The 18,596-nt window shown below is 43.8% G+C and overlaps 1 protein-coding gene across 6 annotated transcripts; it reads left to right on the top strand.

The window, feature by feature from the left end:
• The first annotated feature begins 554 nt into the window (after nucleotides 1-554).
• On the top strand, nucleotides 555-16,122 carry znf384a (zinc finger protein 384 a). Of its 6 annotated transcripts, XR_013965695.1 has the most exons (13): nucleotides 555-712; nucleotides 3,875-3,942; nucleotides 4,387-4,684; nucleotides 5,908-6,033; nucleotides 7,461-7,633; nucleotides 8,186-8,262; nucleotides 9,234-9,458; nucleotides 11,142-11,309; nucleotides 12,282-12,360; nucleotides 12,587-12,745; nucleotides 13,154-13,543; nucleotides 15,106-15,770; nucleotides 15,838-16,122. XR_013965695.1 is itself a non-coding variant. In XM_080788124.1 (12 exons), the coding sequence occupies exons 2-12, from the start codon at nucleotides 3,880-3,882 to the stop codon at nucleotides 15,136-15,138; spliced, it is 1,758 nt and encodes a 585-aa protein (XP_080644250.1). In that variant the 5' UTR covers nucleotides 555-712; nucleotides 3,875-3,879; the 3' UTR covers nucleotides 15,139-16,122. The 6 variants fall into 6 exon arrangements, 5 of the variants coding, with proteins under 5 accessions (XP_080644250.1, XP_080644247.1, XP_080644246.1 ...); XM_080788124.1 differs by having other exon boundaries at nucleotides 7,494-7,633; nucleotides 15,106-16,122; XM_080788121.1 differs by having other exon boundaries at nucleotides 7,461-7,627; nucleotides 15,106-16,122.
• Nucleotides 16,123-18,596: the final 2,474 nt, after the last annotated feature.

The following is an 18,596-nucleotide window of genomic DNA, read 5'->3' as shown; positions in this document are numbered from 1 at the left end:
TCAAACTGGGGGTCTTTGGCATGTATTTTCCCATGGGGGTCTGCAGGCTAATGAGTGTCATTTTGGGGGTCCTTGACATGAAAAGGTTTGGGAACCACTGTCTTAGGGCTGATTGCCACCCGATATCCTCCTGAGTCCTGACATTAAGCACTAAAAGATGATAGATGAAAGATGATTGATTGACAGGCAACAACAACGAATACACTTGACCACTGAACCGCATCAACTTGGGTTGTCATGTGTAAAAGAAAATGTAGAGCGTTGTGTTAAAAATGTAAGCTTTCTGTCACTGACTGTGTGAATGTGAATTGTGAAATACTCCAGACATAAAGATATACAGTATATTCGAGTAATTTGCACATTATCTATGCATAAACACACACACACACAACACACACACACACACACACACACACACATTTTTCCAAGACTAAAGTCTGTTCTGTGCATAGTCTGTGTTTAGTCACTATACAGAACGATCACAGAACCCCGCGCTGAGGAGCAGACCGGATATTAATAAACCGGAAGGGTACAGCGGAGGAATCGAGCAGACCCACAAGAGAGAGAGAGGGGGGAGAAAAAAAGAAGAAAAAAAGGAGAGAAAAAAAAAACATCTGAGAGTGGGTTCGGCCGGGGGGGCGGATCGCGGATTCGGACAAAGTTTGCGAACTGTCCCCGGTCCGTGGACGGTCCCGGGACTCCTCGCCAACCGGTAATATTAACACCGAGTTGTTTAGTAGTGAGCGGTGTGTTATTTCATTTGTATGTGTGTGTGTGTATATGTGTGTGTGTGAGAATTAGAAGTGTGTAAGTGTGTGTGAGCTGCTGCTGCTGCTTGCTTCTCCCCGCCGTCTCTCTCTCTCTCTCTCTCTCTCTCTCCGCCGCCGGAAGTCTGCATGCAGTCTAGCGTCTTGTTTCCCTTCTCTTCTGTTTGGTTTTTTTTTTATTCCACACTTTTTTTTTCTCTTTTTTTATTTTGTCACGGAGGGAGAGAGATGGACGGACGGTGGATGGAGAGATGGAGGGGCGCAGTTATTATTTAGTAACAACAGCAGGGAAGGGACGTCCATGGTTATTATTATAGCTGCACTAACGTTAACTGCAGGCCTCGCTGTTGTAGCGAAGCTAAAGCGAACAAAAGCTGCAAAATTAAATGGAGGGCAAGTTAGCACAGTTGTTGTTTTAGGAGGATATAGCCCCATGTTTGTTTACATCCCTGGGCGGCGATCAGCTGATATATTTATATATATACTCATTTTACACTGCGTGTAATAAATGTAACCAAATGGCATTTGGTTGTGTGTGTTTTACACTCTCAGAGTTAAAAGGGATAAATTGAACGCAGGATCTTTTTTTACTGTACAGCCAGCTAGCTCTGCTACAGCTGTGCTCCCCATCAAAATGGCGTTCAGTATGAGACATACAGAAATAACTCCCTCATCCTCACATATTTGACGCAGAATTGTCAGCCATTCCAAATGATGAGAAGTGTATTTTATGACCCCCACTCCACACACAACCATTGTGTATTTACTTACAGGCTGCAGAAGGAGAAGACATGGAAAATGAAATCATAGCATGCATGCCAGATGCATTGCTCTGCTCAATGTTGTCTGTATAGTACTGTAGATTTGAGTTTAAAATGTCATCGCATAGATGGTTCTTTCAAGTCCACTGTGCAATTGCATTTTGCATGCATGCTTTTTATGTGAGCACTATATGGCTGTGCTTGACAATCACTACAGTATCTTCACATGCATACAGTAGGCTATGTGAAGGAAAACAACAACACAAAACAAAACCTGGTGACCTATTGCATGAAAAAATGCAGTAGGTCAAATGAAAAACAATTAAACTGAAACCTCCACCACTACACATTACACAACCACACGTTTACAGTAATGCAACTGTCTCAATTCTCTCTTGTCTCACTGGGAGATTGATTGACACAGCAGGCTTTCAGAAAAGTGTAGGCACTAGGCAGTGTTGTTTCCAGTAAACCATATCACAAAAAGCATGTGCCATTTTCATCACAATTTCACATGACACACAGATGTGTTGCTTGTCAACAAAATAAATCAATGTATCAGTAGGCCTATGTCATGTGTTGGAATATGTTCATAAAAACAACTTGGGTTAGTGTTACTTTCAGCAGACTCAGCAAAATAATAACAATAATAATAATTAAAGCACAAACACAAACCATATACTGTATAGGTTATATGCATGCACATGCATGCCATAAAGTGAGTGGAGAAGTGAGTTTACTGTCGTTTAACGTCAGTTAATGCAATCAGATAGGAATTTTCTTTTTGGATGTATGGCTGTCAAGGCACTCAGTATGCTTTCCAGCATAACCTCCGGGTATGATGAATGATGTCACGTGCATACGGGCCTCTATAGTGTATGTGTCATCTTCAATTTAGACACAAATGTGCTGTAATTGTCCAGTACGGTAACGGCATAAGAGCCATGCATGGGGCTATTTAACCCATAAAAACCAAGCTTGTAGATTGTTTTTTTTTTTGTTGTAGCTTTTGCCTTTATTTATATATTGTTTTTATGGAGGGATAGACAGTAGGCTGACAGGAAATGGGGAGAGAGATGGGGGGGGGGGGGGTGACATGCAATGAGGGCCGTCGGGATCGGGAGTCGAACCTGCGGCACACTGCCAGACTGGATTACCAGCCAAGGTGCTAAAATCTTGGTTTATGGGTGTCCCTGGAACAAAATATTTTGAGATGGGGGTCCTTGACATGATATGATGTTTGTTTGTAGAATCGGCCTCAGATGTTAATGGATTCGCAGCAAAGCAGAAAGCCTACACGATTACGATTACCACATGAGTACCATTAATGTTTTCTCAGCACACCTCTGTTCTGAAAATTAGTTCTTTGACATTCTTCCCTCCAAGGATTAAACATCTTTGCTTGATTCCTTTAATGTCCTCTTCTGTACATTTGTTGCTTGTTTTGTTGACGTTTGTTTTTTTCCAAGAGTTTTTAGGGAAGATATATTCCCTCAAAGAGCAAGAGCCCAGTCGGGAAACAATGTTGTGTCCACCAGCTAGGGCTTTTTCTTTAAAAATAATAAATAATAGTTGTACATTTAAAAACTGTATACATTGGTAACTATAACTATAATCTAGATGATCTTGAGGCCTACAAAAACGGGGGGAAATATTTATATATAGATTTCTTTCTTCTTCTTTTTCATATCAACTAGTCAACTAGTGGATTTACTAGTCGACTAGTTGAATAGTCGACTAGTTGCTTAATTTGCTTAAAAAAAGACACTGAACCCCTAATTGCTCCTGATGTGCTAGTTGGTGCCTTGCATGGTTTCCGCTGCCATCGGTGTATGAATGGGTGAATGTAATGCACAATCTATGTAAAGCGCCTTGGATAAAGGCGCTATATAAATGCACCATTTATATAAATGCACCATTTTAATTTTAAAGCCCTACCACCAGCCAATGTGATTCCTACGTTAGCATTTGTACCAACCAAATTATTTTTAATTGAAAGGGGCCCATAGATTATGGTTGGTCACCTACCAAAGGTAAAATAAGTAAGAAACTCACCAGTGAAAAGTGTGCCTACAGTATATATTTGGTTAGTGGCTGGTGTTAATTTCCCACAGTTTTCCCCACTGTTGAAAGCAGTCAGAAATGATGTGTTACAACTTAAAATCAGTCATCACAGAGGAGAGGATGCGCAGAGAGGAAACAAACCAAGATGATTTGAAACGCAAGCTGTGCATGGTCTCGTTTGAAGACCATGAAGTAAAGCAACACGAGAGCCTCGAGGAAGAGGCAGGAGGCGAAGGAAGTGAGGACGGGTGTTTTGCTAAGTGTGTTGCTTTTTAATTACAGAAATAATGGATGAATCCCATTTCAACTCGTCCTACTTTTGGTCTCCCGTCCCCACTGTACAAGGACAGGTAGAGAGACAAACTTATTGTTGGCATTGTCATGACATACACATGGTGTAGTGGTACAGTATAAAGTGCTTGGGTGATGACATGCCCCGCAGGCGAGTAGGCTACTGCCAGTTTGAGTTGACTCAGTCATAATGGTACCGAATATTTGATTGCATAACACCAGTGAGAGACTTGACTCAGCATAATAATGTCGTTGATAACACTAACGAATAACGCTCGCATCGACTGGTGAAGTTGGCTAAAGCACACACACGTGACTATTTTCTAGTTTGACTTTGATGCTCTACGAAAACAATGTTGTCTCTCAGCCATCTAACAGCTCCCTTGTCCCCCTCCCCTCTTCTCCTCTCATCTTTCCCCCATACCTTCTCACATCTTTCCTGATTCCCATCCTTCATTCACCACCCACTCCTTCCCCACAAAATCCTCACACGCCCCGTTTAGATCGAAAACGCCATGTTCCTGAACAAGATGAAGGAGCAGCTTGGTCCTGAGAAGGGAGGCCCTCCTCCATCTTTCCCTCACCCGTCCTCCTCCTCCTCTTCCTCCTCCTCCCACTATCAGACTGCAGTGCTCTCCATGGACATGATGGGGGCAGGGGTGCGGGTGGTCCCCAAGCAGGAAGGGGGCACAGGCGGAGGGGGAGTTCCCCTGAGTGCGGTCGGGGCACACCTCCACCAGTCCCACGTCTCCCAGAACATCACCATGGTGCCCGTCTCCTCCACAGGAATCATGACTGCAGGTGTGTGTGTGTGTGTGTGTGTGTGTGCGTGTGTGCGTGTGTGCGTGTGTGCGTGCGTGCGTGCGTGCGTGCGTGCGTGCGCGCGCGCGCGCGAGCAAGCGAACTGCCTGTCTTTTTAGTATATTATCCTGATCTTTTGTTCATAATCTTAATCTTGTGTTTAGACATTCTTTTGTGATATGGCACATGTGCAGTATGGTCGAGTAGGAAATAGTTTTGTTTCCATTTTCTTTTCATTAATGGACAATTGTACATGAGTATTGTCTCATATTTGGACAGTGCTTGTAAGTTGTAAGATGAGTCCACTTCAGTCCTAGGAACGGTTATCCTATCCAAGTTATTTGTCTGCTATGGCAACCTTTCATTTGCGAGTCGCATTCAGCGTATATCTTTATTTAGTTACATGGCGTTACCATCAAATTGTCTGAGGCAACCATGCCACAGATTAACTGTTCAGTGTCATTGAGTAAAATTGCAGCCTTACAGTATGTGCTCCAAGTGTTACCGATGGCAAACAAGTGCGAATTTGTTGCATCTATTTTTAGCTATCTATCATGGATAGATAGCTAAATAGACAATTTGACAATTACAGACCAGATTGTGTCCCTGCTTACAGTAACCATGATGACAGGGAAGGAAAGCCCATCGATGCCAAAACACCACACAGGTTATTCCTAGTCACTCTAGATAAGATCATATACTGTATACAGTGTGTTTACAGGACAAGCTACTCCTTGGCACAGCAAACCTTTAATGGTCACTAATTATTTCAACAAAACGGTATCAGTCATAGCCCCCTTAGCCCCATGTCACCCACCAGGGATAGAATATTTTCTCTATGTCTGCCATCTTTTCTCGCTTTCATTTTGCAGCTGCAGTGCTGTGTGCAGTCGTTGCTAGTTGACGTGAATTAGCCGTTAGGTTAGACAGATTTAACACAAGCTTAAAAATGCATGGGGCATCCCTAATAATGCCTGTTGGCTCAGTCAATCGGACCCTACAACCTGTGCTTCATACCCCCCACCACCTCACCCCCACCCTCTGTCTGCCCCTCCTTTCTTGTCTCCCCTCCCCACTGCAGTGCACTGTTAAAGTTGAGCAGGAATGGCCAGAATAAAGCTCACTCTCATAATGGCTGCAGATGAAACATGAACCACAGGGTGTGATGAATGAAATGTAAAATGTATATTGGGCTCAGGTCACAGTGTCTCTCTTCCTCTCAGCGGGGTTAGTCATCACCACACCCCAGGGCACGCTGGTCCCCACCGCCTCCACGCAATCATTTGTAGCTGGACCCCACGCCGCCACCACCATGATTTTGTCCGCAGTCCACTCCCACTCAAGCACAGGTAAAAAACAAACAAACAGGGTCAGGTTCAATTGGCCTTTCAATTCAATGTTCAATTCCTTGCGTAGGTTTAAAATGAAACTAAAGGTGCAGGTTGCTAATTTGTCTGTAATTAAGATGAGTTTTCTTGTTTTGCCAGCTACTAAGTCATGTAAAGAACAATAGTTCTGCAGGTTAAGGTTTATTTATTTATTTGACAGGGACAATGCTCATTAATCAACATTTCAGTTTTCACTTCCATGTAAATGTGCCAGAGTTAGCCATAAGCTAATTTACATCTGTAGTCCCTGAGCAGGCTCTTAAAATGGTAGTAAAACTAAACATACAATGACACATACAGTACAATACAATGCGATACAATACAGATAAAAGAAAGACAGAGTGTATAGTGTGCCAGCACACAACACCATGCGTTGATGCCATGTGTGCATATGTGCAAGCACCCAACACTATATCCATACAAAAACACAATACAATACAATACAATTCATGTACAATTCATGTACAGTATTGTTTGAATCCCTCCAAGCGGGGATTCTGCTGAGCATGTTCAACAGCTATTACAGCCGTGGTCTTCAGCTAGCAGACGCTGAACAGGTTCACTGAAACAGTTCAGGGGTTGAGCACCGTGTCCACATCACCTTGACAGTACTTGAGGAGAATCGGAAGGTTAAATGACAATTCGGTTTTTTACTTAGTAACTCAGTACAAGTTGAAAGACCACATCCTAAATCTACTGAATTGAAAATGAATTGAAGCCAGCCCTGAAGTGAAAACAACTTGAGACACCCCCCCCCCCCCCCCCCCCCCTCCGTCCCTGTCATTCATTCTTTGCTTTTAATGTCCAGTCCACCTTCTACTGACCCTTCAACTCCCACTTTCCCGTCTCTGTACACCCACACAAGTCTTGATGGAGTTCGCCTGCTTTTTTCCCCAGTGTAAATCAAAAAGACACTGTGTGTGCAACATACTGTACATAACATACGTACTATAACCAACCCCTTGACTGTCACACTGTTTTTCTGTTGTTTTTTGGCGTGCAAAATCTCAGGTTTCGTGGTGACATAACTCTCCTTCCGTTTCTGACAGGATGTTTTCCAACGACATGAATGTTTGGCATTGTCCTATCGCACACCACACGTGTCACGCACGCACGCACAGTCACACACGCACGCACGCACACACACACGCACACACACACGCGCACACACACACACACACACGCACGCACGCACGCACGCGCGTGCGCGCGCACACACACACACACACACACACACACACACGTCGAGTTTGTACAGTTTCTAATGCCTACTGTTACTACCTGCCTGTCCCTCTCTTCCACCCGCTGCCTCCAATATACAAAATCATCCTCTCCTTGGTTCTTCCTCTCATTCCATCTCCTATCGCCAATCGCCATCCATGTTTCAGACAAGAAAGACAACATTGCTGCCTCTTCCCTAGGCATGCCAATGCCAGGAAAACGAGGCAGAAAGAGGAAACAAGTGATGGGCAGACTAGGGGGACTGAGCGGAGTTTTGCCACCAGGAAGTGATGCGTTAATATTGGCACACCTGGCTGCCGGGGGACAAGTAGGGGTGAGTGTATGTTCTCCTTTCTTCTTCAATTTAGCCCAACTATATTTTGATGTTAAACAGACAGTGGAAAATGACTGCTCATAACAGTTCTACTGCTTATCACGCTTTACCCGCCGCATTTTAATCAAATATTCTATATTGTTTTATTACCTTTGCAGCATACGCCAAAGTATTTGCGCTTTTGATCCGTGAAAATCCGTTAGTAAACACTCCCAGCATTTGTTATTGTACTGACAAAAAAGCCACTTCCTTGATCCGGGTCACAGACAAAGAGCAAAGCGAGCCAAGATTGTCTCTCCCCCTCGTTCACTTGCATTGGCCACAATTTCCCAGAAGCCCTAGCAGCCCAGTGCATGGGTTGATTTCCGGTTTCGTCATCATAACATGAAGGTCTCGTCACCAGGTCCGCGGCAAAGACGGAGTTTCTTTTTAATTATTAAAATACGGCGAATTAAACACATAAAACAAATGTCGGGTATAGCGTATTAAGCAGGGTCTATCATTTGATTAAACAATTTAAAGCCCTCATTCTCCTCCTTGATTCTGCTGTTTTAACAGCACCACACTGCTGACCCATATGACCTGTCCAATGACGAGGATGAACACACCAACAAAGATGGCCCCAAATCCTACAGGTAGCCGACAGATCTGGATTGACTGTGACCTTCTAAGTGTGTCACGTGCATTATGTCCTTTTATACTGTATAGACAGTTTTATGTACAAGTCATTGATGAACATTTTATAGGCATGTCCCTTTAAAGTGTCACACACAATGTGGACTCAGCTATAGAGGGCACTGAACAGTGCAGTCAGTGAGGCCAGTGAATGAGCTCATGTTGAATCATCAAACTATATCCAGTTAAAAACAATAAAAACTAGAACATTGTGCTTATTAGAGCACAGACCTCCACCAAGGAGTGTTATTGTGCCATCAATGAAGCCGTAGCTCCGAGCTGAGTCTGATGACACTGAGGGGTTAGTCTCGCAGTAGCCAGGCGATTAGATATCTAACATCTAGCACGATTGTCGCACACAGACTATTATGTTTCTGTATCCACTGATTCTCTATAGACTGAATATGCAAACTGGCAAAGCGAATTGATCCAGGAGACCTCGGCTCTCCTAAGACAATTGACAAACCACCCACCTCCTTAGGCTAACCATGGACCTTACAGACCTGTACAGCCCTGTCGATTACCTGAAAGTTTCTCTGCCTAAACCCAGATGTGTTGACTTGTGATTCAGACCTTCCTGTTGCTAGAATTGATGACATAAGACAGATGGGTCTGAACACATGAGACTACCTGTGGTTGACTTCCAGTCATTCTAAAATGATACTTCCTTGCCCAGAAAAATACAATAAATCAGCTCAGCTTCCTCGCCACATGACAAACCATTCCACATAGTTTTACACAAAGCTATTCATACATTTTGGACATGCTAAGAAATGGAATGGGGTGAAAGCCCCTGTCTAACTTCACTGGCGGTGGATTTGGATGATATAAACTATGGAGATACATTAGTGAACAAACCAGCCAGGCAATTATTCAAAATAAATCATTCCACCTTTTTATGTCTTTCTCCCATTCTTCCTTCCTTCCAAAGATGCAGGATGTGCGCCGTGACGTTCTTCAGCAAGTCAGACATGCAGATCCACGCCAAGTCGCACACGGAGGCCAAGCCCCACAAGTGCCCCCACTGCTCCAAGTCATTTGCCAACTCCAGCTACCTGTCCCAGCACATCCGCATCCACAGCGGGGCCAAGCCGTACACCTGCTCCTACTGCCAGAAAACATTCAGGCAGCTCAGTCACCTGCAGCAGCACACACGGTAACTGGAGCTGGGCTGCATGCGTGCGTGCGTGCGTGCGTGCGTGCGTGCGTGCGTGCGTGCACCGGTATAGATGCACCTGCGAGTGTGTGTGATTCATGCACTTGGACATTTGTGTGTTTGTGCAAGGTGCCACATTGTTATAAGAGTAGAACACAATACACATCATGTTTTCCAAGTTATTTCATTCATTTTATTGGTTAGAGACAATGTCCTCACAGCACTGATTTATATTATCACTGCACAATTATTGTACGGTGGTACGGTGCTATGATTGCTTTCTCTGCTCTGTTGTGTGTGTGGCGTTTGTCATCTCATGTGTCACAGCTCTACTTGCCCCATCTGTGCAACACTCTTTTAATTATGCACTCTTTGGATTGAACCTGGAATTAAACATCATTTCAGGTTCACATATTTACAAAGTGTGCTTTAGAGGCCACCATTTATCACTGGAGTCTTGCATGATTTTATGCGAACAATCCAATACGTAAAATGATGGTGGAAAGTTGGAACTGCACCCGGGTTCAAGGCACACATCTGCCCTGTTTTGGTAACCTTGGTGAAGCACTATGCCCAAACTGTCTAGATGCGGTTAAGCCAACCGTCATGGCACCCTTTCCAGTGTGACCCATTAACACTGGAAAATAAACTGTGAATATATAATTGCTACTGTTTTTGTGTGATCACATTGTAGCAAATTCACCACTTATTTTACGGCAAGTGGTCAATCATACATTTGCATTTCAGTCTAAAGATGTGACCTAGACTGAGTAACTTTTAAGTTAAAATGCATGATCGGTTAGTGGTTCAGTGTCTTTCTCGTTGGCACATTTGGACAAAACTATGATGAACCTCGTAGGGCTAGAACCTAAGTTGTGACATTTCCGTTAACTCATGAAAACTGGGAAAGCAGTTTAGATTTGAACCACTTTAACCATTATTTTACACTTTACCTATTCAAAAATAGCAGATATACAAGCTCATATTGCGTCACTTTGTGCTGCACTACAAGCTTATAGATCAGCTATTTGTTCATTTTATTTGATTTCTTTTTTTGTGAAAATGTGTGCAAATCTTTTATTTTTTTAACTCAAATCTTTGCTTCTGGGGGGGTCCCTGGAACAACATATTTTGAAATGGGGATCCAAATACATATCATTTTGGGGTCCTTGACATGAAAAGGTTTTGAGCTCCACTGATATATTGGAACATACGGTAGGTTTCTTTCAGAAAACCGTCTCAGGTCCACCAGCCCACTTCACTCCCCATCTTGGCTTCCCCTTGTCACGTGTTTTACAGTAATTGCACTTATCGCCACACCCTGACGATTTTTGTACATCTGTAGGCCCATTAAGTTTGAAGTGACAGATGTACACACTTCACTAGCCTGGAACTTTACATTTCAATCTGGCTGCAGCCGACACAGATTGCACATAAACTAGGGCATGCTAGGCGAAGATGGCGACTGCGAGAGAAAGAGAGAGAGAAAGAGAAGGGTGACTGTGCTTGCTGTATGTTTTTGTTCTGTGTTATCACAACTCAGACGCAGCACAAAGGGCACACTGTCAGACTAAGACATGATGTATCCGCCCCTTTATTTAAGTTATCTCAACTTATGGTTCTTGTTTTCTTTCTCTCTCTGTTTATCTCTCTCCATCCCCTTATCCCCCTATCCCTTGTTAGAAACCATACCGAGTCCAAGCCCCACAAGTGCCCCCACTGCTCCAAGTCGTTTGCCAACTCCAGCTACCTGTCCCAGCACATCCGCATCCACAGTGGGGCCAAGCCGTACACCTGCTCCTACTGCCAGAAAACATTCAGGCAGCTCAGTCACCTGCAGCAGCACACACGGTAGGCGACTTGGCTTCGCCCGGACCCAGAGAGATGTAGTTTATCTTGTTATAGCTTCTAAATGCAGCCCTGTTCTGTTTGCACTGTGGATGCAAGAACAGTCATGCTAGCTGCATGCATAGCTTGGTAATACAAGTAGGCCGAAACCGTCTTTGAAGCCTTTTTTACAGCAGGCCAGGATAAACCAGGGATAATACACATGAGTGGGTGGATAAGGGGTGGATGGAGGAATGGATAAAGAAATATAAACATGTCTGTTGTCAGAGTTGAAATACCCCAAAAGTGTGCCTTCTATCTTGGCATACAAAAGCAAGATAGAAGGATGAATTGTCATATATTAGAAATCTCAGGCACTTTGAAATAATCATGAGAATCAACCTGCTAGTGGTTTGTTGCGATGGCTGTTGATTTCATGTTTCAACCCCATATGAAGATTAGTGAGAAAATTGGAGGGGAAAACAGGAGGTATAATTTAATGGAGGGGCACTTTAGCCCTTTACATTAACCCATTAAAACCTGAAAGCATCTGTGTCATTCTAGATTTTAGCTATGCTTGTCCATCTTTCTGGCATGCTGTGTTAACATCCTCCATTTAACAAACTTGCGTATCAGACATATATTATATCAGACAAAATATATTAAATAGTAAATACTTTGGCTTTGTAGGAACAAACATAGATCTAGAATCCACTTTTTTTTTGGACACAACTCTTTGCACATGACACAATGAATTAAAGAAAGCAAAAATGATGTAATCAAGCTAATTTCATATAGGTGATTTTATATATTGTGTGTGTGTGTGTGTGTGTGTGTGTGTGTGTGTGTGTGTGTGTGTGTGTGTGTGTGTGTGTGTGTGTGTGTGTGTGTGTGTGTGTGTGTGTGTGTGTGTGTGTGTGTGTGTGTGTGTGTGTGTGTGTGTGTGTGTGTGTGTGTGTGCGCGCGTGCGCGTGCGTTTATGCATGGTTTCTGTAGAATCCACACCGGTGACCGGCCGTATAAGTGTGTCCACCCAGGCTGTGAGAAGGCCTTCACTCAGCTGTCTAACCTACAGGTGCCTGCCTAGCTACATTTTTGATGATTGAATTAGCATGTCAACATTTTTTAAAGCAGATGTCACATGTTCCATTCTTAAATTCTTAAAATACAGCTGATCAGCATCGGACGTCACATCTGGGAAGCTCTGACATCTCTCCTGTCTCTCTCTCTGTCTGTCTGTCTCTCTCTCTCTCTCTCTCTCTCTCTCTCTCTCTCTCTCTCTTTCTCTCTTCCCCTCAAAGTCTCACCGCCGGGCTCACAACAAAGACAAGCCGTACAAGTGCCACAACTGTAACCGTGGTTACACGGACGCTGCCAGCCTGGAAGTGCACCTAACCACTCACACAGTCAAACATGCCAAGCTGTATTCCTGTGGCCTCTGCAACCGATCCTATACCTCGGTAGGCTTTGTCAGTCAAACCGGTCACTGCCAAAAGAAAGACCTGCCCACTTCAAACACATTCACAGCCAGGGACAAACTTAAGCCAGTGTATATCTCAACATATGTCTCTCGCTGAAAGTAACAGATTAAACATTTTTAATATTCGCCACATTGTGCCATATTGTGGTTAAAATACTTGTAACACTATTCTTAGTTCATCATCCCCTTTGTTTGGTCCCTCCTACAGGAGACGTATCTGATGAAGCACATGTTTGTTTGGTCCCTCCTACAGGAGACGTATCTGATGAAGCACGTGTTTGTTTGGTCCCTCCTACAGGAGACGTATCTGATGAAGCACATGTTTGTTTGGTCCCTCCTACAGGAGACGTATCTGATGAAGCACATGTTTGTTTGGTCCCTCCTACAGGAGACGTATCTGATGAAGCACATGCGGAAACACAACCCGGACCCTCTGACGGTGGCGGCGGCCATGGCTGCCCAGCAGGCCCACGGCCTGAACCCGGGAGACCCGGGAGGAGGTCGGGGGCGGGGCCGTGGGCGCGGCCGGGGAAGAGGACGGGGCGGCGGTGGCGTAGTGGGACAGCTCTCCAACCAGCTGAACCACAACCAGAACCCCAACAACGCTGGCAGCTACCAGCAGCAGCCCACGGAGGGCCAGGTGGTGCCATGCCCGTTCGACCTGCACCAGTACAAGACGGTGGCGACCAACGAGATCCAGTACAAGCCGGTCAGCGTGGCGGACCTGACGGCGGGCCACAAGGACCTATGCCTCACCGTCTCCACCTCGGCCATACAGGTGGAACATATGAACTCATAAGGGTGAATTTTCTTTTTCCCCCTCCTCCTCCCGCCCGCCCTGTCTTGTAGCGGGTCACTACGCTGCGAACATTTTGACGGGTCAGATTCAGTGCTACGCCAGAGTCTTGTTTTTTCATAAAACAAATTGTAGAGGAGAAAGTAATTTGTTTCCGATTGAACTTCAAGAACTTCCTTTAATCAAGTGGCCTTATCTTGGAGCTAGTGGATCTGCCTTATTCAAGATTTCACTTGAGTTTTAACTAAAGGCCCATTTCACTGGCAAACATACTGTACATAATTGTCAAGTTTCAAATGTGGTTATGTGTCATTTGGGCAGTGTTTTGATACAGGAATATTGAAAATGGAGATTAGCTAATTAATTCAGACTCCATTTGACCTACAACTCAGCTTCACATCCATTGTACTTGGCTTCAGGTTTGCCATCAAAGTGTATTGAAATGCATTCAATGGCATTGGTTGCATTATGTCCCACTCTCTCCCTTCATTGCTGCACCTAGCGTCTCTCCTTTGCTGTGAGTAGGTAGGCCTACTGTACTGTAGGAGAGTAGCTAGTACTGCAGTGAGCTAGCATTAGAATTGGACTGTCAAACTGTCAATCAACACACAATTTACCCACAATCAAGACTAATTAGTAGAGAGGTGACTGATGAAAATAATTTGAGTGTTTGTAAATATGAAGCCAAAGATGCTTTCAGTAAAATTGTTGCACTTAAAAGGTGCCATGCCAACAATGTCAAATGGGTTTTAGCCAATGGAATGGGTCTTTATGGCGAGTTTTGAAACTTTAAAAGCATTGGAAACGGAAAGTGGGTTTGGCCCATTTGCAGATTTTCTCTGTTTTAAGAACATTAACATTCTAAACCTAGAGTTGTGTTTAGTTGAGCCATGTCGCCTATCATCTTGTTGTATGTTTCAGCCTAAGTTTAGTTTAGATTTAGTTTTAGTTTTGTTTTTTGCAGCACCCTCTGGTGAATTGCAGACAGCGTGACATACAGTCTTGTAACAATAGTTGTGCATTGCTACACGGCTCAACTAATAATGCCAGATTAAATTACTTGTTGGATGGATTAAATTTGGCAGTCTTCTCCTTAATTCCTGGCTCTACTGCTGATCTGGAATACATTTAGGCTTTCTGACCACTGTGAATACGACAGTATAATGGGTTCTCTGCGCTAGCGCTTTACGCGACGGCATCTTGAGAATAAGATTTACTTCCCTCCAATCACTGCTGTTTTATGTGGAGTGGAGATTGAATTGTAACTGATCTGACCAGCTGCATCTCGTAATTCTTTCATAGGTGGTTCACTTCGGGCCATCAGATGTTCAGTGTGTCTTTTGTATTATTTATACCTGGAGTTACTGTATTCAGTCTTTTTAAAATACAATCTGATAACTAGATGCATGGTGAAGCTATGAAAGATGCCCTAATCGCTCTTGGTTCCATTGTAAGTGAATGGAGGGAAGATGATCTTAGTCTGAATTTGCATTTGCACTGGGAAATTGGACATGGTGAACTAAAACCAAACTCATGTCTTGCAGTGGCACAGGCGAAGTGTGCCGGATGATGGATGATGGATGTGGAATAAGAGCCAGCCAGAGAAGAGACATGACAAACGGAGAGAGGAGCAGGACAATGAATATGAGCAGAATATGACTTACACCCCCCCCCCCCCCCCACACACACACACACACTGGGATCAATTTGCTTTACAGGATGCTGATCTGGTCTGGATCTAGAGCAGAAAATGCTGTGTGTTCGCGTGTGTGTGTGTGCGTGCAGCCGTGCACAAATGACCAGATACAGTAGACCAGATCTGACTGGTTAATTTGGAATTGAAACCATGTGTTTCACTGGGCCTGGTGACACAAGTTTAACACACACATGGAGGGCTGAGTCTCCAAACAGCATTTACTTAACTCCTCAAAGTGTGCTGTCAAATACCCCCCCCCCCCCCCCCCCCCCCCAACTTATCTCCCACCCTGTCGTCTCATTTCCATAGCAACAATTCACGTTGCGTGGAATGATTCTGGAGATCAGAGTGAGTATTTAAGAGAGCGGCTGTTTATAATTGGTTACGCACCTCTGTCAATAGACGCCGGTGAAAATAGACGCTCTGTAAGCTGCGATGCATTGTGAGCTTGTAGGTCAGCTATTTTCAGTGCACGACTTCGGCACACAGCCAAGCATAAATCACTCTGAAAGAGTCACATTGTGACAGAGCCAACAGTGTTGAATGACTGAAGTACCAGGAAATTTTTAAGTGGCTAAAGAAAGGGGGTGGAGTCAAATGGGTTGGATCGGGTCAAAGGAAAGCACTTGATGCGCTTCATCTATAAGTTTGTCGTCATTGTACTTTTTTTGTTATATATCATGTATGTATTTTTCTACCAACAGACGAATGGGTGAACAAACTTGAGAGAAAGTGAAGTGAGTGTGCTCATGTGCTGTATGAATGTGAAGGGAAAGGAGTAAGAAAGTCGCCACCAACAGAGCAGTCGTTTTATTATTTTGTTTTTGTATTATTACTACTCAAAGAGACCATTTTCCATTATATTCCAACTCTAGTCAAGCTGACTGTATTGAAGCATGGCTAAAATAGGAAGTGATGATTGTGTGACAAAAATGTCCGACAGGTACTGTTATCAAGTTTGTTTTTGTTATCTTTGAAATATAACTACATTCATTATTATAATTGTATGCAGATGTTATCCACATTATTATCTGAGGCATTATTGTATTACAGTATCCTGTACATAAACTAGATAGAAAATAAAATTTTCCAGTCATAAAAGGGAAGTATGTCTGCTGTAAACCTAATGAATGGAATTAATTCACAAGTAGTACCAATTCATTGGTTGTGTCCTGGATCACCTTTAGTGCATAGAATGTGAACATTTAAAGGAGCATTCAGTGATTTGGGTGATTTGGAAACACCCAAGATGTCCACATGCACGCACTACAGTGGGGGGACACGCAACAGGCCAACAGCACACACACCAAGGCCTGACCCCACTCGATCATGTTTGGCGGAAGGTCCCTCTCTATTCTGATTAGATGAAGGCTGGGCCACCTAGCCAAAAACGGGTTTTTTGACCCCAGGGGTTAACTGGGGACAGAGAGGAACTTTATTTATCACAACAAAACAAAAAAATAAGTGATATTTGAATTAAGTGAAATCACTGAATATACCTTTAAAACGATGCTGCTTGTGTTGGAGTAGGTTGTCTTTATATACACAGGTGCTATATACAGTATAGGCTATTTAAAGGAGCATTCAGTGATTTGGGTGATTTGGAGAAAAGAACCCCGGTCCGCCCCGGTAACAAGATGTGCACATGCACGCACTACAGTGGGGATACAAGCAACAGGCCAACAGCACGCACACCAAGGCCCGCCCCGCTCAATCCTGATTGGATGAAGGCTTTCTCACCCACCACCAAAACCGAAACTAGGTTTTTTTTTACCCCTGCGGTTCACTGGGGACAGGGAGGAACTAATTATATGGTCAGCACACTCTAGAGTAGGGAGGATTATCACAAAGAAAGGGGGAAAAGTGATATTTGAATTAAGTGAAATCACTGAATATACCTTTAACAGGTCTTGAAAGGTGTGAAACTGGATTATTGTTCAACACATAGCTTTTAGAAGTGTGTCATTGGTCTGATAATATGGAAAAGCAAAGAGGCCAACATGAAGGTGATCTGGGACACCAATTCCATTTCTTTTTTAAATGTAGGTTTATCTCCGCCCAATAAAAAAAAAGACTCATTCTCAAACAGGCTGTTGGAATTGGTCCTCCTTCTTATATTTCATGACATTGTATTTTTATGAGAAGTAACACACGTTCTCAATATTCTTGTTATTGTTGTCATTTCTTATGCTCCTGATATTACAATTATTAACTATACCCTCTTATGCTACACTTGCATACTGTATGAACAGTTACACTTCTAGTTAATCTGAATAGACTGTTTCCTACGGAAGGACATTAAAGATTGAGAAACAGTTAATGAAAGCCTATGTTGTCTGACTTTGTTTACTGAAAAACTTGGTCGGCATGCCATTTACTGCAATACTGTATGAATTTTTGCTATTTCAAAATACGATGGGTGGGGGGGTGTTGAAGTTTAAGATTTGAACAATTGACACATTATACTATCTGTGCAGTTTGAGATTAACGACTTTCAACCTGCCATCCATATTTTGAGCATGTCACAGGTAAAACTTTACAAAACTGTTCAAAAATAGCTGATTTAAAAGCTCACAATGTGTCGTATTGTGACCTAGAAAACGAGATGCTACATCTCAAGGGGTTATTCTTCCTAGAATTTAAATTAAAGTCATATGTGAACTTCCAGATCACACCTGTGACCATTGGTAACCGGTTAGGCTGGCCCAATTCACGGCTGGGAATCAGCACAGAGTTGAAACGATAGGTGCACGATAAGTACAATTAAACTGGCTTTATTCACCAAAAAATGACAGGTCCATCACATGGATCCACCTCATGGGACGTATCCTCAGTGATGTATCCCAAGGTCATTGGGTTTCGGGTCTCGCAAAATCATACCCCTCACTCAGGTGACCCAGCCGGTCACACGATCAGTCACATTATGGAAAGACCAGGGCCAAACAGTCCGCTGCTCCCGAACTACTCTGCCGGACTGCATAGGAGGTCTGGCGCGTGGAAGGACTAGGCTCTGTGGCCGGGTTGACTCCTGTCCGGGCCCCTCTACTCCTACGTCTCACCAGGTCCACTCCAGGTGCAGCCAGAACCTGTGCGTTGCACCAGACTCCCAGCACCAGACACTTCATGCTAAATGCTCTAAAGATGGTGGTGGACTTCAGGAGGAACGCAGCCCGTCCCCTCCCATCATGCTGGGAGGCACCCAGGTGACCCCAGTAGAGTCGGTTCCTAGGCATGATCCTCTCTAGGGACCTGAAGTGGGAACTCAACATCATGGCCCTCCTGAAGAAGGCCCATAAGAGGCTGTACTTCCTCAGGCAGCTGAGGAAGTTCAGACTATCA

This window comes from Protomyctophum bolini (assembly GCF_963924005.1).
Source record: "Protomyctophum bolini genome assembly, chromosome: 17".
NCBI lineage: Eukaryota > Metazoa > Chordata > Actinopteri > Myctophiformes > Myctophidae > Protomyctophum > Protomyctophum bolini.
Note: the sequence above shows the minus strand (reverse complement) of the source record. Positions and strands in the feature narration are given on the sequence as shown.